This window comes from Stegodyphus dumicola, chromosome 2 (assembly GCF_044657685.1).
Source record: "Stegodyphus dumicola isolate Sdum_Otavi_A_Nest chromosome 2, ASM4465768v1".
Taxonomy (NCBI): Eukaryota; Metazoa; Arthropoda; class Arachnida; order Araneae; family Eresidae; genus Stegodyphus; species Stegodyphus dumicola.
The window spans coordinates 35963217-35991176 of NC_140769.1; the positions used below are offsets into that span (position 1 = coordinate 35963217).

The following is a 27960-nucleotide window of genomic DNA, read 5'->3' on the forward strand; positions in this document are numbered from 1 at the left end:
CTATTTGACCGCTCGTAGATTGTGGACTTCAGAATGGTGCGCACTATCTCTAAGTTGGCAAAGGCTCTTGAATATTCCCAGATAGCAGTAGAAAAGATACAAAAGAAATATGTAAGATCTGAAACAATATCTGTCGTAGGCAGAGAAAAGGTAGGTGCCACAGGGAATACAAAAGTCAAATCGCAGCACTTGAGAAGTTAAGTAAAAAAAACGAGAATATTCCATCATGTAGTACCTTAATTTACTGGCGTAGATGTTTGAACCATCAGTGTACAAGGTACAGTATACATTATTTTAGTAAGGTTTTTCAATTATCTGCAAACATGGGTATATCATCTGATCCTACAACTTCGTATAACTACTACATTTTTGGCAACGGTAGTTTAACATTGAACCCTGGATGACTGGTACTTGTATTCCAGTCAGATAAATTTCACTTTCAATGTTTCTATCTCATGGATTATATTAGATAACTTTTATCATAAATTTTTCGAGTTTATTGGTTACTCCTTACTAAATTCTAACCCTTCAATGAAGCATTTTGAAAGAATATGAGTAATCTATTATCTTATGTTTAACAATGGCTTGTCTTGCTGTACGTAACCAGTTGGATTAACTAACTTTTCCAATCTGACTGGAGAAACTCATTCAAAAAATTCCGTTAAAATATTTCATTCTTTATTTTTCCTCAATTACTTAAATAATTATTATTACAGAAATATGTTGCACAAAAGAAAATTCAATTAATATGAAACAATTTATTCTAAGCTCCACTAATAATCAGATTCTCGGGCTACAATCCTCTGCTCCACACAAATACGCAAAGGTGTTGAGTTCATCAATACTACTGCGAACATTTCTTGTGATCGATTTCTTGGATCCAAAGAAGTGAATTTAAACTTCTGTAATAGTTTACTTAAAATTACTTTTACTTCCATTAAAGCGAACTGGTAACCTGAAAGAAATAAAGAGAAAATGTTATACATTAACATAGTAAAATCACACAGGGATTTAAAGAATATAATGTACTTTAATCAAGAAAGATAAAAGAAAAACGTTAAGAAAGTGTTGAAAAGTTTTGGTATTCATTCAAAGAAGGAGACGCACACATTTACCCTCCTTAGGTATATACACATACATATATATAAATATATATATATATAAGTCACTTTTTACGTCATTTCTGTCCTGCTGGAGAAATAGTACATCCCCAGAATATCGCCATCAAGTATTTGTGTATATGTTTCCAGAGAAAGAAGAATCTTCGTCATTTGCAGCTGACTGTGTTCCCTAGGGTCTCGAGAAAGCCCGCTTAAGCTAACGTTGTTCTTTAAACACATTTCATCCTAAATTCTTCAGGTTATTCACTGTGATAACATAGCTAAAATGGTCTTGTTAAGGTCATGCTAATTACGCGCATTAGTAATTGGATGTATGCATCTAATGTGTGGTCAAGTAAATCAGAATAGACACGAAGCAGCGTGAGTTTAGCGTTAGCGATCTCCGATGCGATCTCCATGTCATTCTATATTCATTAGTACTGGTATAAACCAGCACATTTGCTGTCTCAAAGAGGAACAGGAGACGTAAGCAAAGCGTGTGGATAACGGAAAGAAAAGAGCGCATCTTGTAGAGATTTCTAGCAGCTCCTTACGCATAAAGTGATGTTATCCACCATTTGTGTGTGGTATTGGGGAATGTTGTACATCAAGTATCCACGCACCCCTTCGAATATAGAATGTTTATTCTTTAAAAATGCAGTTAGAGTTTGTGAGTTCCATGTTCTAAATGACAACTAATAATGCACAGTTTTCTGCCTTACTGTTATTCAGTGATGAGATGTCATGCACGGAAGCACTTATTCCCTGCATGACATCTCATCATTGAATTTGTTCTCATCACTGAACTCGATTGTTTTTAACACTCGAGTTTAATGCGATACTAAATTCCATTATAAGTATTCATGTGTAATACCATTCCTTTTATTTTGTTGCAACAGCTTATGAACACCCTACACAATTTAAAAATCGTTCAAAGTAGATGTTGAAGAGCAAAACAGTACACTTCTGACCATTAAAATTCCTACAGGTGCAGGTCTCTCACCTCACTTCTCCACCCACAACCTCTCGAGAGAACTCCAACCAGCCAAAATAGTATTGTGTTTCCATCTTAGCCAGAAGTGTGTCGAAACCTATCGAAGACAACTGTGCCGAAGTATAAGACTTCGGATACTTGAAATAAACTAAAGATCTTAAATTGCATCTAGAAAATGTAAACGAAAAGAAAACCAACCTTCGACTGTACTATGTGGGTACATATTGGGAAAGTGACCTTACTGATAGGAAATTTAACTCCGGATATTTTTTTGGATATTAAGCCAGTATTTTTACTTGGAATTGCAGAAACCAACCGTGTGTGGCTTTTCATCGACTAAAGCGCAATATATAGCTCTTATTAAAACAGCGAAGGTGGCAGTTTGGCTTAAAAGATTTTTGCAACCTTTATATGAAGATGAAATTATTTGCAATTTTTATGAGACTAATTAAAGCTGCATCAAAATTTCAAACAGGGAAAGGGGCAGTAGGAGACCTAAACATATAGCCATTAATATAATTTTGTGAAAGATCTAATTAAAGGTAAAAATTATGATCTTCGATGTGAAAAAAATGACTATAGACATTTTAACCCTCCTAGAGAAGCTCTTCCTTACTCATATGGGTAACGATCAAGTATTACTCACATTAAAAGATTAATTGGATGTTTTTGTTTGATTTATTGAATAGTTTTTTGTGCTTCAAATTACTGGACTTTATAAATAAAACTGTAATATATAATAAAAAATTAAAAAGTAATTGCAATTATAAAATTTTCAGATTTCGGTCTAAACAACTCGAAAAGTATACCAATTAAATTTGAAAAATTTAAGTTTATTGAAAATTTTAAAAAGTATAGAATAAAAACTTTTTCAAATAGTAACTATACATTTTTAAAAAGAAACTATCACTTTTTATTTGAATTCTTCATATACTTGATTTTAATGCTTGAAACACTTATTTTAATTTACGCAGTTAGGATTAGCCTTAGACTATAAGAATCAAATGCTATAGAATTTAAAGGTATAGAATGTAAAATGACAAATTTAGAATGATAGAAGTGGCAAATGATATGAAATAAATTTTCTTATGCGATCATTAAAGTAACACTACCTGGAGTAACCGATCAGTACTGAAAAACCAATTCAGCAGAAAAGTAATTCAGTGTGCAAATATCAGCACTATGGTACGTCAGGGCATGCAAAATGCGAGGAGTTGGCGCTGGTAGTGCAATGCAGCTAAAAAAAAAAAAAAAGAAAAAGAAAAAGCACATTTCCAGACATTCTTCTGATAGTTAAAGTGAAATTGTAATTTGCAGTAGGCAGAATGACTATAAGAAAACATCAAGACACCTATTGGCAAGTCTGAGGAGGGGCGTAGTTTTGAGGAAGTCCGCAGTCGCCATGAGTTTGGAACTGATAAAAGTTCTCTTTCACGAGGTTGGAAATTCTTGAAAACGACAGGTACAGCTATAAAAAAAGGTTAATGGTGGTTGGCCCGGAAAACAACAGGGACTGATGACCGATATATCGCCCTGTAGGCAAAACGAGATCGAAACCAGACGACAGCAGGTAACATTACTCAGCGACTGCACACGGGAACCGGACGACAGATGCCCGGTTTCTTCTGTGCAAACGACTTTATAAAGGTGGCCTGTTTGCATGTGGTCCTGAACTCTGGTAGCTCATCGCTGCCACCATTTACAGTGATGTTGAGAACACAAAGGCGTTTCATCAATGGAGGCACGTGCTTTTCACCGATAAGAGTCGTTTCTCTCTGATAAACGATTGTTGCTGCTATTTTATATGAAGAGATAGATAGAGATATGCTTCCATCTCAGTAACAACAGGGAAAGAAGCCACCAAGATCATGCTGGTGTGCCTGTTTGTGAAGGCATCGTGATGAACTGACGGTCGGAGCTCCACATTTTCGATAGAGGTTCACTTACAGGGTATCATTACTATAATGAAATGTTATCCTTTCCCACGTGCATCTTTTCCGGGGGGCCATTGATTCCAGCTTTGTTTCTATGGATGACAATGTGCGGCCACAGAAGACTCATGCAGTTGAGGAGCTCTCCGGAAGTGAAACCATTCACAGAATTGATTCACTTTTTTGTTCTCCTGATTTATATTCCACTGAACAAGTGTGGGATGTTTAGGAAGACACCTGGAGGCACGATCATACCCTCAGAAGAACAGCAGACAACTAAAACATATATTTCTTGAAGAAAAGGGAACTTTTGCTCCAAAAACTCTTTTATAAGCTGGTGTTACGTATCGGCAGACGGCGCAATGCAACCATTACAGTTACGGGAAGTCGCATACCTTACTAAGGCTCTTTGGTTTGCTTGGGCCTCTCTAGTATGAATATCATTGCTCCCAGTTGATATTTTGAGAAATTTCAGCCAAAATTAGAAACGTTGCTTAACTTTTGCAAACAAGTATATTTGACTGCTAATTGCCCAAAATAATTTACATTAAGAAACACAGAATAGTTTGCTTACCTATGCATGTTCTTTGACCCACAGAAAAAGGTATGTAGGAATGTGGATGCCTCGCTTTGCAATTCTCAGGTGAAAATCTCTCAGGGTCGAACTCCTCAGGATTTGGAAAATATTTTTCATCTCTGTGTAGCTTGTAGAGGCAAAGAAGGCATAAAGTGTCTTTTGGAACGACATAATTCCCTGAATAATGAGAAAATGAAATCGTTCGAATAATTAACTACCTAATTTAATACATAAACAAACGCCTAAATCCTTTTAGCTTTCAAAATGTGCCGAAATCTTAACTTTTGGCCTTTATTTTAACTTCTACTCCTGAGCTTATAGTAGCTGACAAATACTTAGAATTATCAGTACAGCTGACTTAAATTAGTACATAATCTAGAAATTGCTGCCAACAGGCATAGCGTATTATAAAAAAATATAAAGTAAATTAACATTTTCCATCATGAAAAACAATTAGAGATTTTTTTCAAAAGGGAAACAATTGCTGGCTATAAATGCTCAGAAAACAGGTTTCAGTATGTAAAGTGTTTTCTTTCGCATTAAAATAGTTTCGATACAAAACAAAGTTCCGCACGAACCAAGATAAAGCAGATCCCAATAAAAGCATCGATTCAACATGCCCAGTAAAATATTTTAATTTTGGAATGTGAAAGAAACTTTTAGATTCTGATAAGGGTAAATGTTCAAAAATGATGTTTCGCATATGTCTTCCACAACTTATTTTACAGCACAAGTCTCTTTCGATATAATTCGCAATCACTTACTCGCATATCTGCCTATCAAGTTGATTAATAACACGTTCCTATTTAAATTCTTTTATTTTACTCTTTCACTCTGGAGTTCTTAGGCTTTCCAGTACCACTATCTTGCATAATAGTGATGCTTTCAACTAACTGGCTGAATAACATGATGATTTAGTGTCTGCTTTTGAACCTGTGTCATCAACTTTCTTCATCAATCTGCGATTCTGCGTTCCATTAGGTGCGTTTTCACGTCACGTGATTGCACGAGATTTCTTAAAGGTCTGCGTATAACATTCACTACTCTCGCAATGAATCTTCACAATCAAAACTTCCTATTCCTTTATGTAGTTCCTAGTTGACTAAGCTGCTACGAAGCTCCGAAATGAAGTGCCAGTGATAAAATGACAGTCATGTCAGGTCAAATCAGTTCAGTATTCTTCAATAGGAACATTTCCCTGTTGTAAACATGTAAAAATGCATTCATTTTCTAAAAATAATGTATTTTGTAAAGTTTAACTCTCTTGGCTAACATCCAGTTAAACTCTTTGTTGACCTTAAGTGACTTGTCGCTATGTACCGTAGGAACTTGAGAGTAAACGACCCTTTATTTAAAACTAATTAAGTTGAACAGAAGGCAGCCTTGGTGCTCAACTCCGTCAGTATTTATGGCGAGAGCTAAAATCAATAAGTCAAATGTAAAGCTAAATTTAAATAAAATAGTAACCAAAGACTACAAAGAGCAATTTAAAGCGAAGTTGGCTCAGAGCGTCACCGGCGTGAAGTTCAACTAGTAACTATCAGCAATTATAACGCAAATCCGAAAACAGAAACTCTTTATCTAAAATAGCAACGTGGCCACGAGTGACAGATTACACTTTGTCTTAACAATCTCAAAACCCTCACTTAAACACACGCGAACTAAATTTGCATTCTATTAGAAAAACGGAAAGAGAAGTGACAGTACATACCCAAAACATAAAATAACTTGTTTTTCAAATTAAAGGATCCTCAGAATTTTTATGGGCATATTAAATCCGGCACTTTCATTTGGTAAAACTCATTGGTATGAAGAACTTACGGGAAAAGATGCGTCTGTTCTTTGGACAGTTGTTTTAACTGAAAGTAAGTAAAATTAGTGAAAGAAGAGGAATGGAAATCATACTGTTAGAGTCTGTACTGCTTTAAAACTGCTTTCATTAAGAAAGATGATAAAATCTCCATAAAACTTTTAAGTTGGTGAATGAGATTTCTTGAAAGCTTTTACAATAACTAAAATCCATCAAATTTGTTTGCGAATTGAAATTATATTTCTGTTCTTCCACAAACATATATTCATTCTGTGTTTTTGCCTTAATATCAGTCATCATGATCGTATGTCTTAAATTTGCATTTCATCTTTTAAAACCTTGAAGAAATAAACAAAGTTCTTTCCAAGAATAATTTTTTATAATAGTTTCTTAAGTTTTTATAAATATGAAACAATTTTACAAAAGCAAAATTAAAAGTAAAGATAAGCATAGTTATTTAATTAATGGGAAACATAGTAATGCAAAATAAGTTACAATATATAGCATTTTATAAGTAGTACTGTCATACAATGAACTTATTAGTTTCGACAGAGGAAAAAAATTTAATAAGGTCCGCTATCTAATGAAAAAATAATAAATCAAAAGCTATAGAGCTATTACTATTTGACAGCCAAACGTATTCTAATTTTTTTTTAAATTTTATTTGCTTTTCCTATGATCATACACGTTTTGGAAAATACATTCCCGAACTTCAAATAATTATTATCAAGCAGAAACTCAAACTGTAAATGTGTTTACAGTAAGCTTAAATTGATTTTTAAACTAATTTAAACACAACGTTTTTCCACATTTAATCCCTGCCTTAACAATGCCTGCAAGATCTATCTCTGCAAAATTTACGTTAAAATTTTTATCATTACTTTTTTGCGTTTTCTTTACTGTAGAAATGCTGTTGATCATAACTTAATTTGTTTAATCTATCACGTCTGGAAATCAGTGAGACACATCACTAAAATAAGTATGTAGCTATAAATTACTTACCAATTTTTTTATTTTCTTTATAGTTTATTGCAATTAATGGAGCTGCAGGATAAATTCTCATTACTTCCTGAAATAGAATATGTCATTTCATTATGTTTGTAATGTATAATTAATAAAATCAATATTTTAAAGGGAAAGAATTACTGTCAGGAGGATCTTTAGTGCATTTATTAATGTAGCTGGATCATATATATTAAAAGAGAAGAAAGAAAAATTTTTATTTTAACTTGGTTTAATTAAATTCCTCAAAATACGTCTAACTTGAGAGTTTCACCTTACTCTGTGCTGACCCTACGTGTATACGAACCAGTTTCCATTAGAAAGTCCTCCACGAAGGCGTCCCTCCCCTTAGGCAGATAGCACTAGTGTGCTTTGCCATAATTAATAAACCAAACTAAACCTGTGCTGACTTTCAATAGTCGCCGATAGACACTAATAATGCCAAATAACATGACACTTGACAAAATGTGTTCAGAAAAGATACAGGATTATTTTGCGAGATGGGAACGACAGATACTTAGACTTAATACGTTTGATTTGGACTTGAAGTCTGGAGAAGGGGCAAGGTATAGTTTAATTTATATGATTACTATTAGGCGGGATTATTATTAATCATGGCAAAACACAAGAGGGCTATTTGCCTAACAGAAAAGATGTTATTTGTACCACTATCAGTACAAATTTCATTCATTTCCTACAATTACTTCATGGTGTTACATTTTTCATAAGCATTAATGTGTATATATACATGCGTTTCGAGCAACCGATTGCAATAAAAATGGGAGGTGCAGAATTGGATAATTTAGCAGTAACATGTACAAATTTTCGCTTCCACGGCTAATCGTTTTTGAGTTACGCGAGATACATACATACGTATGTACGTACAGATGTGACAAACACAAATCTCTTCTGAATCCATTTTTCAATCCGTTTTGAAGGGAAAAGTCCTTTATTGTGTCCGTATGTACAGATACCACGCAAAAGCATCGTTCAAATGGATTCGAGAGCGGTCGAAATCAATATTTTCTTTGAAACAGGATACCCGAAATTTTTCGATATTATAATACTTCCTTTACGTCGTACAAGGAAGTAAAAAGGAGCAATAAACTGATATAATTACAGTTTGCTTTCAGTCGTATGCAACTGCATAACATATTCGTAATAGAAAGTCGTCATGTGAACCAGTTAATTCATACTTGTAGGGTTTCCTTTACTTAAAATTAACATATTATTCAAATTTTTGTTATCTTTCCTGAACTCCTCAACTTCCCCTCGCCTTTCCTTACGAGAATTTAAATTTAGAGTTGAGTGAAGTAAGTATTTTAACTGGAGCTTTTTCAGAGCGTGTTTCCGCTAGCCAGTGCACATTTCGTTGCTGATCTTGTTGTTACGCTAATATGCCCCTTGGCCATTTCGGATTATTATCACGTTTGTTAGGTTGGTTGGAGTCAACCTAAGGTAGCCGTAACTTAACATGCTAATCCAGCTCTATTCTATTTAGACTTAAATTGATTTATATTATAACGTTTAAGTTCCACCGCAAGTTCTCAGTGTTATTGTAAAGCATGAAAATCGTGGTTTCTACTCTTAGATGGAATTAATAAAGGGGTTATTTTCAACCTTCTTCTGTGCCGCACGCCTGTGCGAAAATTTGCCATGTTCATTTGTAGGATCTAGATTAGTTTATGTGGCCTAAAAAGGCTAGATCTTATATACTTACGCAATTTTATGTTTTTGGTTATTAAAACCAAAAACATAAAATTGCGTAAGTATATAAGATTTAAATAAACATATGTTTCAAATTATACAAATTATTGTTTTTGGTTTAATATTAGTAAAATAAAAATCGAAAAGCAATAGCCAAATTAAATGCATGATTAAGCAGATTTTAGGATTACATCGTAGCAAAGCCCAGGGGCTCTCTTTTCAAGGAAAAGAATACTTTCACAGAGAATGTAAGGGAAATTTGCTCATATTCCTTTACAGGTGAAGACGGTGTGTGATGTATTTGATTATGGCAAAGCTTAAGTCTGCCCAAGATGAGGGATGCCTTCGTAGAGGATTTTTTAAGAGAAGCTGACTCGCATACACCTTACACATCGGTAAAACCATGAAAATGCCTATGGAACCAGCGGGATTCGTACCTCTTACCTAACTACCAGTAATCAACAACTTTACCGCTCAGCCCAGCTGGTAGGCTTTACAGGTGAAGAAAACTACGAAACACGCCCAAGCATGACATCTGAACCTAGGCGGAATTCACAATGTTAGCGATCTTACTGGTAGGTCGCTGGTGGATGTATTTGATTGCGAAAAGTGATTAAGGAAATTAAGCGACTGCTATATAGCGGCAGTAATGAAACTCAGTGTTTGGGATACTGTACACTTTATACTGCTTAAATATCATATTTTAGAACTGTGTTTACCAATGCGTTGCTAGACTGAAAGTTAACGATCTTAATTTCTTTTTTGAAAAGGTATTTACGACTTTTGTCGCTAATTTGCATCCCCCCCCTCGCGTTTGTTAACCTGAAGCAAGTGCCTAGTGTGATATCAAAGATAAAGATACTATTTTTCTACTTAAAAAAGCGTTTTCGCACTTCAGTCAACTTCGCTATGTTTTGCAAATTATCATATCAAGTAAATAAGCAATAATAAAAAAAAAACCCACTAAATTTCTACGCTTAAATTAATGATAACAAGCAGAAAATGTGTCAAAATAACTACTAAATATACAAATTCTAAAATTTTTAAAAAAAGTAAATGTGCTGGCAATCAGATATACTATTTGACTGCTCTTCAAAATTAATTTATCTGTGCTTATAATTATATCAGAAGATTAAAACCTAAGGGAATCTAGGTTGGCACCCGCAAATATTATTCACCAACTAAACAATAAAAACGTATCTCTCAGCACTTTTCAAATCCCTCCGATTTTATTAAACCTACAGATTACCCAAAATCTAGCAAAAGGAAGGAGCAACAGATAAAGCACTAAGTCAGATTCTCTCAGTCAGCCATATTTCCTCTTCGGCTCTTTCCTCTTAATTTAATAATTAACCTGCTTGTAAATTAAGATAAAAGAATTATTTATATGAAAGAAGATATATGGGATCATATGTTTTCTTTCACGCTATTCTGTATGAAAAATAAAAAGTAATAACTTACAAGAAGTTTTCAACGAATCGTTTTTCCTGTATCGTAAACTCTTTAACCAATAACTGACAAAAGTCAGTAGTATAGTCTACATTAAATATTTATTATTATTATCATTAATTAATAATGATACATGACAATATGAAAAAATAAGTTGCATGAAACATACTTTGAGAACTTTGTCTAAGTATTTCATGTTTTTCAGGTCATCGCATGTAACATCTCTGTGAATGTCATCTCCAAATATGTCATTCAACTCTTGAACAACTTTTTCTTGAACTTCAGGATATAAACCTAACAAATAAGTCGACCAATTCAGCGTGACAGCGGTAGTTGCGTGTCCCTATAAAGCAGAAAAACAGTTAGGTTTTTCTGCTAAATTTCAAATGTAATATATTATAATACTAATTCGAAAGGAAACCGTTTATAATAAAAGGCCACTTAATCGAAATCTTAACCGAAATGGTAGAAAAAATAACACTGAATTAGTGAGTCTGAAAGCTTTATTCACATATTGTACTACTTTTACTTTAAATCAGTTTTTTTTTTTCCTATATCTTAGTTATTTAGAGGTAAATAGCATTTTATAATCTAAATAAACATTCTTAATTAAAAAACAGTAAACTTTCAAATAATCTGTTTTCATTGATGGATCATGAATAGAATTTTCTTCGCAGTAAAAGAGCTCTCTAAATGAGGATAAATCACCAAACAATGAAAACAATATTTCTTTTATAAATTATGCGGAATTTTGTAGCGCATCCAAAGTAAATTCATGCCATTCTGCGAAGAAATCTGTCAATGGACTCAATGATATTTACAACATTTGGAAACTAGATTTGTATAATTTGAAACATATGTTTATTTAAAACTAGCTGTTATGCAACCAGCCTTCGTCTGGCTTTTAAATGTGCCGGATAAATTCCTAAAGGGAACATCAAACATTAAATTTAAAAACTGCGTATGCAGAACAACTTTATCAAAAAAACAAAACCCACAAATTTCAATAAAAATGTATTATATATAAACAAAACTGCAATGAAATAAGCAATATCCCTTAATACAAATACTAATTATCCTAATAAATAAATTATTCAACTTCCCGTTGCAAAATCTTAAGAATTTAAATGGTGTAAAGGAAGTCAAAAACTTTGTTCCCTAAAAAAAATCATCCAAAACTTTTCAATATTTTAAAAACTGTGGAATAAGCAATAACATGAGCTGTGAATACTGGTGAGAACCGACGAAACTAGAAATGAAAATAAAGGCAAAATAATTAGGTAACCTGTTAATAAATACAAAACCTCCCTACAAGCCATAACATTTAGCTTGATAAATTGAGCCAATCGCCTCGCTTGACTCTCCTTTACTGCTTTACTCGCTATTAAGTCCTGCTGAGCAGTAGGCATAAGAAAATCTTCCCTTTCAAGTATTCCCAAGGAATAATTGAAAGCATCCCCAAGGAATCTTGTAATTTATTCCCAAGGAATAAATTACATAACATAAACACATAACATTTTGTTAAGACACAGAAAATATTTATCTTCAGAGAATTACGTATCTGTTTTCTTATGTAACTAGCGAGTTTTCCATAAACTAAATATTGAATTGTACTTGTTCGGTTTGCCACATGAAACGTGTGCGTACATGAAATGAAAGAAACTTGTGCGTACATGAAATGAAATAAAAGAAACGAGCACAGTGCTGTTTTCAAATGTAAACCCATTCATTTTGCGAAGGAAAATGAAAATTGTGCTACAGCAAGGATATTTGGTGTTGGTAAAGGATGGAATGGATTATTTGTGGATCAAAATAGGAAGGACACAAACAGGATGAGAAAATATATTTATTATGCTCAGTGCATCAGAAAAAAAGAGAGAGAAAAGAACAAAAACAGACAACGATCGTCATCAAAGGTGTTCAAAATTACGATCCCGTACCGTGATGCAGGCTTTACATCATCAGCGTATGGAAGATCTGATGTTGTGGAAAATGTCGGGAATGTCCCTGACTTCCCCAGTAGCTGCCACGATTCGTGCAACAAGTTCCTGAGCACTGTTAACGGGGTTTCGTACATCAGTGTCTTGACGTACACCAGAGGAAGCAGCGAATGCAAGTGAGGTCTGGCTATCTTGCCAGCCAATGCATGGGACCAACCCTGCCAGTCCAATGTTAAAATATTGAGGATAAGTTATTCAGATAGAGCTTTACATCAAGGCTGTAATGTAAGGGTCATCAGGCTGAAACCATATGGTAGAACGCATAGCAGCGGGTATGTGTACGTCGTCAAACAACTGTGACAAAACTTACTGAAAAAATATGGGATAGTTTTACACCTGTCAGACGCTTAGGGCGACAAATAAATATCCCAACATTTTAGCTAAGCATTATAAACAACTTCTCTCTACGTGGACTTCCTTTCTTGTGTCTTGTGTCGTCATTATGGTACTAGGAAAGTGTTTCCGATCATGCATTGCTATAGGATTTTCCATCGTAGCTGCACTCTTTCTTCTCTGAATGTTTGCAACAGCTGTGCTAAAACATCCTGTATATATCTAAAATTTGGGGTATTTGCTTTAAGCGATAATAACGCCAAATGTGACTTATACACTTTGTTAAAATTATTTCGTAGAATGCATGATGCACCGTTTCTTGCTCGCGAATAACGAAAAGGGAAGGAAAATTAGTTATCATAAATTAAGAATTACCCTTAGCGAATTATTCTTGACGCAAACTGAAACAAATTTAGATTACTTGGTAAGTTACTCACCAAATTTTACAAAATCTTATATTTAGGCATAATTTGAGTCGTAGAATCGAAATATGCAGAAAAATGCATGTCATTTCGGTAAATCTTCTCCTAAAAAGTCCGATTTTGCGTCAGAATACCTATGTTAGAACAGGGCTATATATAAATCTAATATATATCTTAAGACGTGCTTTCGAGACATGGAAAACGCAAATTCAATTCGTCAGTCGGCCCCATAAAAAGGGAATGAAAGAGCTGTCCCATTTTTCTTCATTTAATTTTACTTGTTTTTTTCGCGCAGTGTACCCAAGTCACTTAATAATTAAATGCGAAATGTTTAATTATTAAATGAATACATTTACAATACGTTGAATAGGTTAAAATACATTTCATAGACTAAAAGCAATTTCTCTAAAACTCTTCTTAAATTTTAATAGTACGAATGCGTTATGGTTATTACTGGTTTTCTTCAGTTTTAAGTATAGATTAATCGAAATCCTACTTACTGCAACGATAAAAGTGTTGATCTCATCTTGTGCATCTTGTAGTGTGAATGTCGGGTCATTTAGACAACATTCCAGAACATATTCTACGAAGGTATCTCCTTTCCTTCTGGGACTGCTGTTTTCATTTGCTTCTTCTAATTTAGAATTATTTCTCCTCTCTGCCAACATAGATTCCAGCTTTTGGTGAAGCACCTGTAAATTTGTGTTAAAATTCTTATCAGGATCGGTATGTTTATTTTCTCATAAGCGAGTGTCAGACTTTTGTTTTAAGTGATTCGTGTAACACTTTTGTAGTTATACATTAGAAAAAGAGCATGATAACAATTGTTTATTAAATCATTTTAAGCTTTATAATAAATATTGAAAATTCTCTCCTTCCTCGTGAAAACACACTTGAAAGGATTCCATATTTCTTCGCGCTTTCACTAGTGCAATTTGTCCTATGAATACTACATTGGTAATATGTAACATTACATTAAGTCCTCTAGAGCAGGGTTTCTTAAGCTGTGGGTCGCGACCCCCAAGGGGGTCGCCAAAAATTTTAGCAGTTTTGATTCCTTTAACTTATTACAATAATTTTACAATTACCAAATAATTTTACACAATGTATCTGAAAATAAATAAAGATAAGAAAATCCAGACAAAGAAAATAACAAAAACGTTTCGATGCATTCTTTTTATAATATAAACGTTCATTTTCCTTGCTTTGCACGTGACGCTGTCATTTCGTCTGTTAGTTATTTAAAATTTTCACATTGCTCTATGTTTTAAAATTCGAAATTAATGTTAATGACCTAAACCTGCAATAGTATATTACAGTACGAGTGAAAAAATTGACAGTTTCACTCACGCATGCGTCGGATTTGCGCAATACTTATGGGGTCCCACAAAATTTCTGTAAACATTATGGCGTCCTGGGGGTTGAGAAAAATTCTCAGTGATAAAAAGGCGTCACGACTGAAAAAGGTTTAAGAAACGCTGCTCTAGAGCGTAAAGCTTGAGCTTTGAAAAACTTTGTAGAGTTTATTTAATTTCTTTAACAACTAATTTTATGTTTTGAACTTTTTTGCTGTGAACATGTCTGCATACATCATTTTATTGCTGCAGAGTTGTAATTTAACAATTCCTTGATTTTGTAGATCACATACGTAGTGATATTTCACATCGATGTGTTTGGTGTAACTGCTTCCTTTTTATTTTCTGGAAAGATTTATGCATGATATATTGTCCTCGAATACGATGTTAGCTTGTTACCTGTTGAGCGAAACCTAAATCTTCCATCCAGTTGTCTAATTCATTATAGCTCCTGTAAGGTTAAGGCTAGAGCGACGTATTCGGCTTCTGTCGAAGGTAGGGCGACACAATTTTGTTTCTTGCTTCCCCATGATACCGTACTGTTTCCTATTTGAAATATATATCCGGATGTGGATTTTCTGTCAGAGGTATCTCGTGCCCAATCAGCGTCACTGTAAGCTTTGATGACTGGTGCACCATTGGATTTTAGATGTAATTTGTAATTAATTGTAGCTCTCAAATATCGTATAATTTTAATGATACCGTTCCAGTCCGATGTTGATGGATTTTCTACTTATTCGATACTACGATGTTGATGGATATTCTAAGTATTCCAACAGAATTTGCTATGTCAGATCTTGATACTGTTGCTAAATATAAAAGTGCTCCCACTGCTTCCCTATATTTCCGATTATCGTGAAAAACGTCATCCTGGTTGTTTTGGTTCTTCGTAAAATTCGTAGTCATGGGTGTATAGCTTAGTTTCTTTGGTGACTCTCCGTCGAATTTTTCGATCATACTCCTAATCTTGTTAGCTTGATGAAGTTTAAAGCTTCGGTCTTTTTCTCTTTCAATTTCAATTCCTAGATATGTAGATACTTCTTCAAGATTTCGAATGTCGAAATATTCTTTGAAAATTCGTTCAACTTCTTTAATTGATTCACGCTTGTCGCTCGCGACTAATAAGTCATCAACGTATACGATTATGTAAGTTCTTGCATTCTTCTTGATTAGTGTAAAAGAACATGGATCAGCCTTTCCTTGAACGTATCCTTGTTTGCGTAGGATTTCAGCTACATTCTGATTCCAGTTTCTGGCTGCCTGTTTTAGTCCGTAGATACTTTTCAGTTTACAGACTTTATTTGCTTCTGAAGCAGATATGTAACCTTCTGGTAGCTTCATATATACTATATCTTCTTTCAGATCTCCATATAGAAAAGCTGTTTTTACATCGAAGTGATTTACGTGCATCTTCTTTTGAGCTGCCCCCTATTGCCAAGATAGTCCTTATTGTGGTATACTTTACGACTGGTGCGAATGTTTCGTCGTAGTCGTGCCCAAATTCTTGGCAATATCCTTTAGCTACTAAATGAGCTTTATATCTGATAATATTTCCTGAAGCGTCGGATTGTGATTGTGTTTTAAATGTCCATTTGTTTCCAATTGCTTTCATTCCTTTTGGAATATCGACTTGTTCCCATGTTTTGTTTCTCTTCAGTTCTTCCATTTCTTCTTTCGTCTATTTTAACCACAGTTCCTTTTCTTTGGTAGGAAAAGTTTGCAGTTCTTGCCAGTCTTTAGGAACTTTGATTTCTTCATTCTTAGCCATGTATGAGAATCTGTTTGGTGGGATTCCTTTAGTCGTTCTCTGGGATCTTCTCGGTAATAGGGGAATTTCTTCTGTTTCAATTCCTTCCTCTGTTGTAGCATTTGGACATGGTTCTGTCAATTTATTTTCTTTAAAAGGCCATTCTATTTCCTCATGCTGATCATTTAATTTACGAGGCATTTCTTCTTTTTTGTTTTCATCGAATATTACGCTTCTTCTGATCACGACGTTGTTTGCATGTGGCATGTAAATTCTATATCCTTTAGTACGGTCACTATATCCAACAAGAATTCCTTTTACTGCTCTTTCGTCTAGTTTGCTTCTTTTCTGCTTTGGAACTAGGCAATAAGCTGTGCTTCCGAAAACTCTAATATGGCTTAGGTTCGGCTTATTATTATTCCATAGCTCGTACGGTGTTTTTTCAACTGATCTTGATGGTAGCCTGTTTTGTAGATAGGTGGCTGTCATTACGGCTTCACCCCTTAAACTTAAAATTCTCTTTTAAGTTCTGAATCGAGTAGCAGGCATCTTGTCATTTCCATTGAGTATCGATTTTTTCTTTCTGCTCTACCGTTCTGCTGCGGTGAATATGCTACGGAGGTTCGATGTTCGATTCCCTCTTCCTTTAGATAGTCTTCAATCTCTTTGCTTGTATATTCTCCTTCATTGTCTGTTCTTAAGACTTTTGGCTTCTTTCCTCCTTCTAGGTCAAGAACGTACAGAACATCTACGAGTCTCACTTCTGTTTCGTTATCTTCGTCATCTGTACAGTATAAGTATCCTTCTCCGATACCTTCGGACTTCATCTGAGTACCATTAGCAATTTTTATTTGCTCAGTTTTGCTTCTATCTAATTTAGTGAAAAAGTTTGTTATCGGTCATATGACAAGTAGCACCTGAGTCAACTGAGCAGTTTGAGTTTTGAAATTTTCTTTCTCTGATGACTTCGAACGTGTAATTCTCAGTCTTCTCAAGATTCTTATTTTTATTTTCATCTTCATGTTTATCCTCGTTTACTGCAACTTTCGTTTTCTGTTTATTTCCATAATTTCCTTTATTCGTTTGCTTTTCATTCTCGAAAAATTAGTTACTTTCGTTTTTGTCTTTTTCTTTGTAGTTATTTAAGAATATGCATTCTTTTTCTAAGTGTCTTATTTTTTTGCAATAATTGCATCTTCGTTGATTGAAATGCTTGAATTTTGTGTTAAAATTCGTTTTGAAGGCAGTTGTTTCTTCTGTTCGCGTGCCTTTTTTTCTTCTCAGGCATTCGTCGATGAGTTTCGTTTTTACGTATTCCAACGTTAGTTCTTCTTCTGGGCATGCTTCTAAAGCTGTAATAAGATTTTCGTAGCTTTTTGTAAGCCGCTTAGTAAAAGCGCTTCAAATTTGACTGTCCTTTATTTCTTCACCGACTCCTCCCAGTTCGTCTACGATTTCGAACATTTTGTTGACATGCTCTTCGAGTTTGTATTTGTTTTCTGCTTGTGTACGATTTGGTTGTCTTCTACGAGTAAACTGATGGTAGCTTGGGCTTGTTCATCTCGTTTTGTCCATTCGGCGTTTATTTCTTTTGGTGTATCATCAGCGATTAAATCCCATAAATTTTCCTTTTTCAGGATGATTTCAAATTTGTATTTCCATATTTGATAGTTGTTATTGTTTAGTTTCATGATCGAATATTTATTTTCGCAGCTATTTCTGCTTCTGTATTTCGAATGCGCAGTACACAACTATGCAGTTTTGTTTCGCTTTTGAAGACAGGCTTGGCTTTTCCGTTTTCGGATTATCCAGCGGTAATTTATGGCAGAGTATCTTTTTGCATTTTTTATCCTTGATAGCTTATCTCGATATATTTCATGCGTTTAGTTGAAGTAAACATACGCACGGTCTCGTAATCTTTTGTTGAAGGTACGCGTGGTTCATTTTTGTTTACTATTACAACTTCGCTAAATCGAGACGAGCAGATGAATAAAACAGAATTAAAGTTCTTACCTTAATAAAGTGTAATCCAAGCTTCGGATGTAAGGAATACGATCAATATTATTAGCACACAAAATAACACATTTATTAGGTATAAAAAGAAAAAATATCTAGCCATAATTACAAGCATTGTTTAATGTCCACTGCATAACGCGAGAAGTGAGTCATACAAAGAGAGAATGTTTCTCCTTCTTTTTGGATCAAGTCCAATTACAGTTAGCGGGGGTGAGGGGGAGATTAACTTCGGAGTGTACAGCTTCATCGCTGTCATTATGAATTGCTCCACATCTGCTACTTCTCTCTTTCCGTATTCCCGCCAAAATGCAGATTAACTCGCGTGTACTTAAGTGAAGGCTTGAGGCACCTAGCAACGTGATCTTCAATAGGCAGAATGCGCTCTGTCTAAACACTTTCCTAAATGATGAAACATTCATCATTTCCTTTCCTTTTCTCACTATTGTTCCACATGCTTATAAGTATGTACTTATTAATTCATGAAAGCCGGTATACAGCTTGCTATCTGCAAGCTACGCACGGCAATAGTGGAAAAAAGGAAAGGAAAGTGTTTAGACAGAGCGCATTCTGCCTATTCAAGACCACGTTGCTAGGTGCTCTATTCTAAGCTAAGAGTTCCCTTCTTTGGCCGTGCATAATAATTACCGATAGTATTTCACTTGGTGAAGCTGTATGAGCCACCTTTGCGTAGTTGCGTTTAAATTACTCTGCGTGTTTTTTGGCTGTTATCTACTCGTATTTAGATTTAGTTTTATACTGAATTTCTACTTTTAATTCTCGACATAAATGCTGTCTGATTTGTAAGCACCAGCTGTGCCTTCTATTCATCTGTTTTAATTTAAAATAAAATAACATTAAAGAGTAGGGAGATACTTAATGTTCAATGTTATATAAACCTTATTCAAAGTTTTGAAGATGCAAATTTTACTAACTTTTATTAGCACTTGTCAAAAACTAAATATAGTCAATTATGAATTTTTGCCATATGAGAGTAAGCTTTAATTTTTCAAAACGAATACAAAATTTTCCCAAACATAATTATAGAGTTCCGAGGAACGTATTTAAAAGGTAGATTTCATATTTCATACAAAATTTACTTTTAATTTAAAAATACGAAAACAGGAATCTTTCGAATGTTTCACCATTTAGTACTTTCTGTAATTTAAAGGATATGTCTACGACCAACGATTACAAAAATAAAAGACTGGTGGACACAGTGTATCCAGATAGATATAGAGATAGATTTAGATATAGATATATAGACATTTTAAAAATATTTTTTTAATTTGGTTTGCGTTACTTTCTCGCTTGTAATAACGACTACCATGTCTGCTAGAAGTTCGATGATAATATTTTATAAATTATACTTCCGAAACTAAATGGAAAAATAATTTTTTTGTTTTAAAAAATTTGGCGTTACCTTTTTATTGAAGCCGTGGAAAGCATCTGTGGCTTTTTTAAGTTTTCTTCCCATAGGAAATAAGCCGAATATTGTGCTGTTGTATGTCCACGGTTTTAAGATGCGAAGGGTACTAATTTTAAATATTCTGAAATGTATGAATAATGTATGAGTATCAAAATAGTATTTGCTTATAAAATTCATGATTAAATCTTAGAAATTCATAGCAACTAACAAATAAATAGAAAAAAAAGATGTTAAATTTACTTTCAATAAGATAATCTCTCAAGTCATTCGTAAATGCAGGATCGTAATTTTGACAAATGCAGGTTGACCTCATCAAAATTAAGAAAAGGTATGCATAATTATTCATTTAAATACATACTTTTTATTATTATGCATAATTTGTATAAAAAATATGATAACGGTCTTCTTCTTTTATTTTCTCTCGGTTCCTACTTTTCTTTTTTCAACTTCCCTAATTTTCGGTTAATTAATGTTATTCTATAGTTAAGTAATGCGGTTCATAAAATGAATAAGAAGTCATCATTAAGTTTTTAAACAATTTTCGAAGTTATTTAAATTTGTGTCTTCTTAATCTGGCATCTACAAAATTATTTATTAAATCCTGAGCATTCCTTTTTTGAGACCAGTTAGCTTTAGTGCACAATACTAGTGCACAATATTAGTGCAAGTTTGAATGAAATTAAAAATACAGCAGATAAAAATTAAACATTTTTATGCATTTCTTGTTCAATTCATTTAATTTATAGACCATTACTAATGTAGGAAGAATTGACTAAGCAAGTCAAGTTATTGAAAATTCTTAGATACATCCTGGATTCGATCGCTGGAAACATATTTGTTCTTCAAATATACAGTATAAATAAAGCTGTCTTTATATAATACATTTCTATGGAATTTTCTTGAAACTAATAGCTTTTAAACAGATTGATCATCAGATTCCCATTCATTAGAAAGTTTTGTCCAAGATTTGAAAGAAAATTATTTATTTACTTTTGTTTGCTGCCTAATAAAAAGGCATTTGAAATATGTCTCTTGAGGCTTATTTAGATAGTAGATAATTTTTCAAAAACAACTTTACAACATTAGGTGGTAGGCTTGTGTAAGTAATAAAGTAAACATTTCATAAGCATTTTCTACTTTCAATCAAAATTTCTATTTGATAAAATATTCATCACTCTTTAGGTCATCAAATACAAAATTACACATTTTCGTTCAAAATTCACGAAGTTAAAACATTCTTTTGCGACGTACTCTCTTCGTATGTAAATGGTCGAACGGACCTAGAACATGTTTTAAGTCCCAAATGTTTTGTGCCTAGAATTTCTTGCTTTTGAAATAACCTCTTAACTTTATTAACGAATGCTGGCATATTAAAATATACATGAGAAATCAGTTATCCCTTGAATCTGATAAGTAAATCTTCTCTCCTTTGGTACCGGTTTTCCGGAAACCCATATATTTTCTGAAAGCTTATATCAAGAGTAGAAAACTTGCGAAGTCTTAGGGACAGAGGGACAAGCGTTAGGAGCTATAGAACCCACAAAGCATCATTGAAGTGTGTATAGATGGACATATTTCAGTAATGAAGTCCCCATTTTTTGTATGTTCATGCATTGTCTGCTTCCGAAGTACCTGATGGTAAAGTCCTACAAAAGGAAACTGGTACCTAAAGGATTTACGGGAAAGATCCAGCCTTTGGATATTCATATTTCCGGACACTACAAATCTTTTGTTCGTTACATAACGGACACAATCATTATCGAGACAGCAGGAGCACGTTTGGCATCGCGATAGTTTTCTGACCCTGCAGTCCTTTTCACTATATCAACTCTTCGTTTTAAGAACTTGATTAAATATGCTTTTTATAAGGGCAGATACTTGGACGACGAACCTGAAATGTGGATAGTACCAATGGATTATCGCTTCAATTCATTGAGAAATGATGAGTGTGCAAAGTGCGAGGCTATCGCTTTTGTAAAATGTGTCCATTGTGAACTGTCTTTCTGCCAGTCTCACTGTTTATTTGATGAATTGCACATTTATTGTCTCTTGTAATAGATTTTGTTTGAAGTCAATAATAAGCCACATTTTCAACATCCCAACGTTTCAACGAGTTGTTTCTTTCTTTATAATGAGATCCCTACCTTCTTACTATATTATTAGTTCATAAAAATACGTGAAACGAGCATTTTAACAACCTTTGATGTCATATTTCCAACACTTTTCTAATACTTTGTGGGCCCTATAGCTCCTAAATGCTTGTCTCTCTGCCCTTAAGATTTAACAGTTTTTCTACTTGTGACATAAGCTTTCAGAAAATATATGAGTTTCTGGGAAACCGGTGTCAGAGAAGAGAAGGTTTACCTGTGAGCATTATTCGAAAGGGTGATCACGTATTGGAAAATATTTAACCTATCCTTAACGAGCACTTATGAGGTAAGGTCCCACAATCATAGAGTTATTTAAAACTGAATTGCTTCTGAATACTTCCGTGCTTAGGCTTCCAATTATACGTATATATTTAGGAACTTTTAATTCAAATTTTGTACTACATTATTACCATATTCGCATGTTTTCCTTGAAACGCATCTGGTGCAGGATAGTCTTTAACTATCTTCATTCACGCATTCAAAATTATACCGCCAACACATTCCACTTTCTCCTTTCGTCAAGATAATTTTAATTAAGTAAGAACTATATGTCAAAGCTTGTTGCATAAAATATTTTTAATGTATTTTATTTGCTCCTTTTGACAAAATTTTATTGACAAAATTATTATTTAAAAAAATCCTTTTTCATCAATAAATAATGGCTCTTTTACTTCCAACAAATTCTCTAGTTAATTTCAAGAGCATGGTAAAAAATGAATATACATTATTTACCAGAAAAATTTAATGCATTTAATTATAGATTATAAAGAATATCTGTTAAATATTTGCATAGTCGCCTGTAGTAACGGCAACCGCCGGCAATAAAAGGAGGTGCTTTCCTTAGTGGCACTGCAGTTCCTTTTAGTTCGAGCCAGAATAGACCTGCCCAGGGAGAAGCCAGGGGATGAAAGATTCCGGTTTCCGCCCTGTTCCGGTTCCCGTCTTGTTGCGGATCCAGTCCTGTTCCGGTTCCCGTCTTGTTCCAGTCCTGTTCCGGTCCTGATCCAGTCCTATTCCAGTTCCAGCGTGGCCGTTTAAGTCCAAAACACGTAGGAGCGGATGTCTGAATTCAGCGGAATGGAGATATACGCCGAAAGGGCTAGATGGATTCTGTCTTTTAGGGGAAAGTGTTCTTCACCGTGCCGGCATAGCTGTTACTTTAAAGCACTTTGAAGTTTTCCACCCAAGATGTTAAGTTTTTGTTTGTGATGTTAAGTTTTCATCAGTGTTGAAGTTCCAGTTAAATAAACCTTTAAGTTTTAGACAAGGTTTTTGTGTTCTTCAGAAAATCTTAGATTCGAAGTCAGATATAACACATAGGATTATTATCGGAAAAATCAACATTTTGGCATCAAGCGACAGGATATTGTCTGCAAGGTAAGCGACTTTTTTATTTTTGAATCATGGAAGCTTTAAAATTAGCAAGAACTCAATATAGAAGACTATTCAGTAAAGCTTGTAATGAATTTGACAATGTATTTTGATAGGTGGAGACTTCTGGAAAGTAAAGTAAAAGATCTTACTTCTGGAACCCCGAATGTAACTTTAATTGATCCATCCTTTGTTCAGAATAAAATGTTACATTATCCGAAGATTAAATTGCCTATCTTTGACGGCAACGTGAAGAAATGGCTAGGATTTTGGGGGCAATTCCAAAAGATTGATAAAGATCCTACATTAGATAATAATGATAAATTTGCTTATTTAGCACAGGCTATGGAGAAGAATTCTCCTGCAAATAAAGAGGAAAATTCCTAAAAGAGGAAATAGTTAAAAGCTTTCCGCCAACTGGCGATAGTTACAAGAGCGCAATCGAAGCATTGCAAACACGTTTTGGTAACAAAGAATTACTAACGGAGATTTATATTCGTGATTTGCTAACCCTTGTTATTCAAAAACAAGGTACACACTCTTTGCGGAAACTATACGATGAACTGGAATCTAATCTAAGAGCCTTGGAGATATTAGGAATAAATAGAGGCAAATATTGCGCGATATTATATCCATTGGTAGAATCAGCATTGCCGAATGAAGTCTTAAAGACGTGGGAGAGACTTAGGTTTTCGCGTAAAGGATCAGAAAGTTTAACCGGCGAAAACGCCGAGTTAAGAGAAAGGGAATCTGACCTTGAGCGCCTTTTATGTTTCTTGCGCGGTGAAGTTGAAAGTGAGGAAAGAATTTCTTTAGAGCTAAATCTTTCAATGTTTTCGATCGATTGGCTCACGGTAATAAGAAAGGGAATTCGGGTTTAAAGATAAGAGAACCTCGCTTAAAACCGACGGCAGCTGAACTGTTTACTTCTAATGAAGCTAGAAAAGGCTGCATATTTTGTTCCAGTATAAATCATGGTTCTGCGGAATGTTTTCAGGCGCGTAACTTATCGTTGTCGGAAAGAGAAGTTTTGGTCCAAAGGACACGCTCTTGTTATCTGTGTCTGAAATCTGGACATTCTGTCAGGAGGTGTAGATTAAAAACAGTTTGTTTTACATGCGGCAAAAGGCATCATATTTTTCTATGTAAGGGCCATTCACAAATAAGTGAGACAAGGGCAACGGAACAGCCTCCAAATCAGGCTGAAACACTCGCCAACATTTCTTCAAGGACTCCTAAAGTTTTGCTGCACACAATAAGAGTAATAATTAAAGGAGATAAAAAATCTCGTTCGGCTCGAGCTATAATTGATACTGGTTCTCAAAGGTCATATATTCTACAAAGCGCAGCTCAAGATATGGGTTATAGGTATACGGTAAAGGAATACCTTAGCCACGCATTATTTGGCGGTACAACGACCAGTTTGTGTGAACATAAAGTTTACAAAATTCATTTATCTAGTACGTCTGGCTCGTACAGTTGTAATTTTGATGCGTTAAGTCAGCCTGTTATTTGTAATAGTATACCTTCTATTGGACAAGGAATATGGTTTAAAGAGCTTGCTGACTGTGGAATAAGTTTAACAGATCGTTTAGAAGGACCTATAGAAATTTTAATAGGAGCCGATGTTGCAGGACGATTATTAACGGGGAATCGTAAACAAATTTCAAACGGTCTTGTAGCTATTGAAACAAAGTTAGGATGGACGGTTATGGGAAAAACCGGGGAGTTGAATAATGAAGGTTCAACATTCTTAGTTACATCAATGTTGAATAATGAGGCTTGTATTTCTGATTTATGGGCCCTCGACTCGCTTGGTATTACGGGCCCATCCGAACAAAAGACTAAATTGGAATTGTGTGAGGCTACCAGGCAACATTTTCTTGATACTGTAAAAATAGAAGATGACCGCTTTGTAGTGTCTTTGCCTTGGTTGGAAGGGCACCCTCCCCTGTCGGATAATTTTGAGTTATCGCTTAAAAGGTTGCACGGTACGATTAGGCAACTTGAAATCGATAATCTTCGCCAAGAGTATGAAAATATATTCCAAGAATGGCTCAAAGAGGGCATAATAGAGGAAGTACCCGTAAATGAATTAGATTTACCCCATCATTATTTGCCACATAGACATGTTGTTAAGGAACATAGTACTACGAAGTTACGGCCAGTATTTGACGCTTCGTCTAAAGTAAAGGGTTCTCCGAGTCTCAACGATTGTCTTGAAAAGGGACTAAACCTTATTTCATTTATTCCTACAATCTTAAATAGATTTCGCCAAGAAAAAATAGGGGTGATTTCTGATATTCGTAAGGCCTTTCTACAAATTGGCCTGAATTCTAGTGACAGAAACTTCCTCCGATTTCTTTGGATAAAGGGTGAAGATGGCTTGAAGCATTTTCGTCATTGTCGAGTCGTATTTGGTGTAACCAGTAGTCCATTTTTATTTGGAGCTGTTATTCAATATCACTTAAATTCAATTTTGGAGAAAAATGATGCAGATGTAAAATATTCTTCCAACATTATTGTTAAATTAATGAATAGTTTCTATGTTGATAACTGTGTAACAAGTGTTGGAAGTGAAGATGAATTACAGCGCTTCATGAAAGTATCTTCAGATGTTATGGCAGAACGAAAATTTGAATTACGGGGTTGGGAATATACCGACTGTAGTTTGGAAACAGAAACTATTGCGAATGTATTAGGTTTGTTATGGGAAAGACAAGGCGATACTCTTCAAATAAATGTTGCTAATTTACAAAATCTTTGTTTCGAGAAAGTTACGAAAAGAAGTATTTTGGCAATAGCCCATAAAGTATTTGATCCCATCGGTATAACATGTCCAGTCCTTATATTACCTAAGATGTTATTACAGCGTACATGGGAAACAAAAGTAAAATGGGACGAAGAAGTTAACACCGAAATTAAAAGTAAATTTTTGAAATGGGTAAAAGACATTTCTCTTTTGAAAAACATTAAAATTCCAAGGTGGATACGATATCAGCCAAAAGAGTGTTCAATCAATGTTTTTGTGACCCCAGTCAAGCAGCGTATGCGGCAGTAGTTTTTATTCGTGTAGAAGAACCTGAATCAGTTAAAGTACAGTTGCTTCAGGCTAGGTCTAGAGTTTCCCCTTGTGGTAAAAAGGAAACTACTATTGTAAGATTAGAATTGTTAGCAGCAACTATTGCATCTCGTCTTGCTGCAGACGTTCTAAAAGACTTTGAGGCCAGAAGTATATTTTTCTGGACAGATTCAACTACTGTCCTTGCATGGATAAAAAGGGAAGAACAATGGGGCACATTTGTAGAAAATAGAGTACAGGAAATAAGGCTTTTGACACGTGTGGAGGATTGGAGGCATATACCTGGTCACCTTAACCCTGCAGATCTTCCAAGTAGAGGGTGTTCAGTTCGCCAACTCTCCCGGTCAAAATGGTGGGAGGGTCCGAGCTGGCTTTTAAAATCGCAAGAAAATTGGCCGAGTGCCGAATTTATAACTGATGAAGCGGAAATAGCCAGCGAGAAAAAAAAAGGCAGTGGTTTCATCTCTAGTGTCTACTGAAAGGTTTAGTTTGAGTGAGCGATTTTCTAGCTATCGAAAAACAGTTAGAGTTGTTGGTTGGATTCAACGATTTTTCTTTAATTGCAGAAATAAGAAAAAAAGGAAAGGTGAACTCACTGTTGATGAAATTGATTTTGCAGAAAAGGTTGTTATTCGCTTGATTCAATCGGAATCGTTTCAGGATATAGAAGACGCACGCTTACGAACTCTTAGTCCATTTTACGATGCGGGAATTCTAAGAATTAAAACTGGTGCGTTTCGAAGAGATGACACGTTAGAGTTTAGAACACCTATAATATTACCAGGAGAACATCCATTAGTTAGGAATTTAATTATGGAAGAACATAAAAGGAAAGGACATGCAGGTGTACAATATATACTGAATACCTTAAGGGAAAGGTTTTGGTTGTTATCTGGCAGAAGAACGGTGCGTTCTGTTTTGAGTAAATGCATTACTTGCAAGAGATATTCTGCTGCACCTGTTGACCACATATCAGCCCCACCGACAATAGAGCGAGTAAATGATTCAGCAGTATTTCAAGTAACGGGTATAGACCTTTGTGGTCCTTTATTGTTGAGAAACAAAGAAAAGGCATGGATCTGTGTTTTTACATGCGCCGTTTATAGAGCGGTCCATTTGGAGTTGCTGACTTCTCTATCTACAGAAGTGTTTCTTCAGGCTTTTCATCGGTTCGTGTCACGAAGAGGTAAACCCACAACTGTGTACAGTGATAATGGAACTAATTTTGTAGGAGCTTCAAATGCATTTAAATTAATAGATTTTGAACAAATTAATCGGCAGGCAGCCAATGAGCGGATAACATGGAAATTTATTCCCCCTGGTGCTCCATGGTGGGGTGGTTGGTGGGAACGTCTGATCGGAATGATGAAGCAAGTCCTTAAAAAAGTTCTTAAACATGCTTGTTTAAATTATGAAGAAATGTACACGATACTGTGTGACTGTGAAGCGATTCTTAATGACCGGCCGTTGACAGTAATTCCTTCCGAT

The 27960-nt window shown here is 34.7% G+C and overlaps 1 protein-coding gene across 3 annotated transcripts in view; it reads right to left on the reverse strand.

Moving 5' to 3' along the window:
• Window positions 1-657: 657 nt before the first annotated feature.
• Window positions 658-27960, reverse strand: part of LOC118191192 (cytochrome P450 4C1-like) — a 54936-nt gene continuing 27633 nt past the window's right edge. For 2 of the 3 annotated variants that reach the window (XM_085810568.1, XM_035361992.2), the window contains 6 exons: window positions 19864-19990; window positions 13826-14017; window positions 10740-10913; window positions 7415-7481; window positions 4600-4779; window positions 658-955 (listed from right to left, as the gene is read on the reverse strand). In XM_085810568.1, the coding sequence (XP_085666694.1) occupies window positions 774-955; window positions 4600-4779; window positions 7415-7481; window positions 10740-10913; window positions 13826-14017; window positions 19864-19990 (922 nt within the window). In that variant the 3' untranslated portion in view covers window positions 658-773. The remainder of the gene's footprint in view (window positions 956-4599; window positions 4780-7414; window positions 7482-10739; window positions 10914-13825; window positions 14018-19863; window positions 19991-27960) is intronic. The other variant, XM_085810569.1, reaches the window with a different exon arrangement.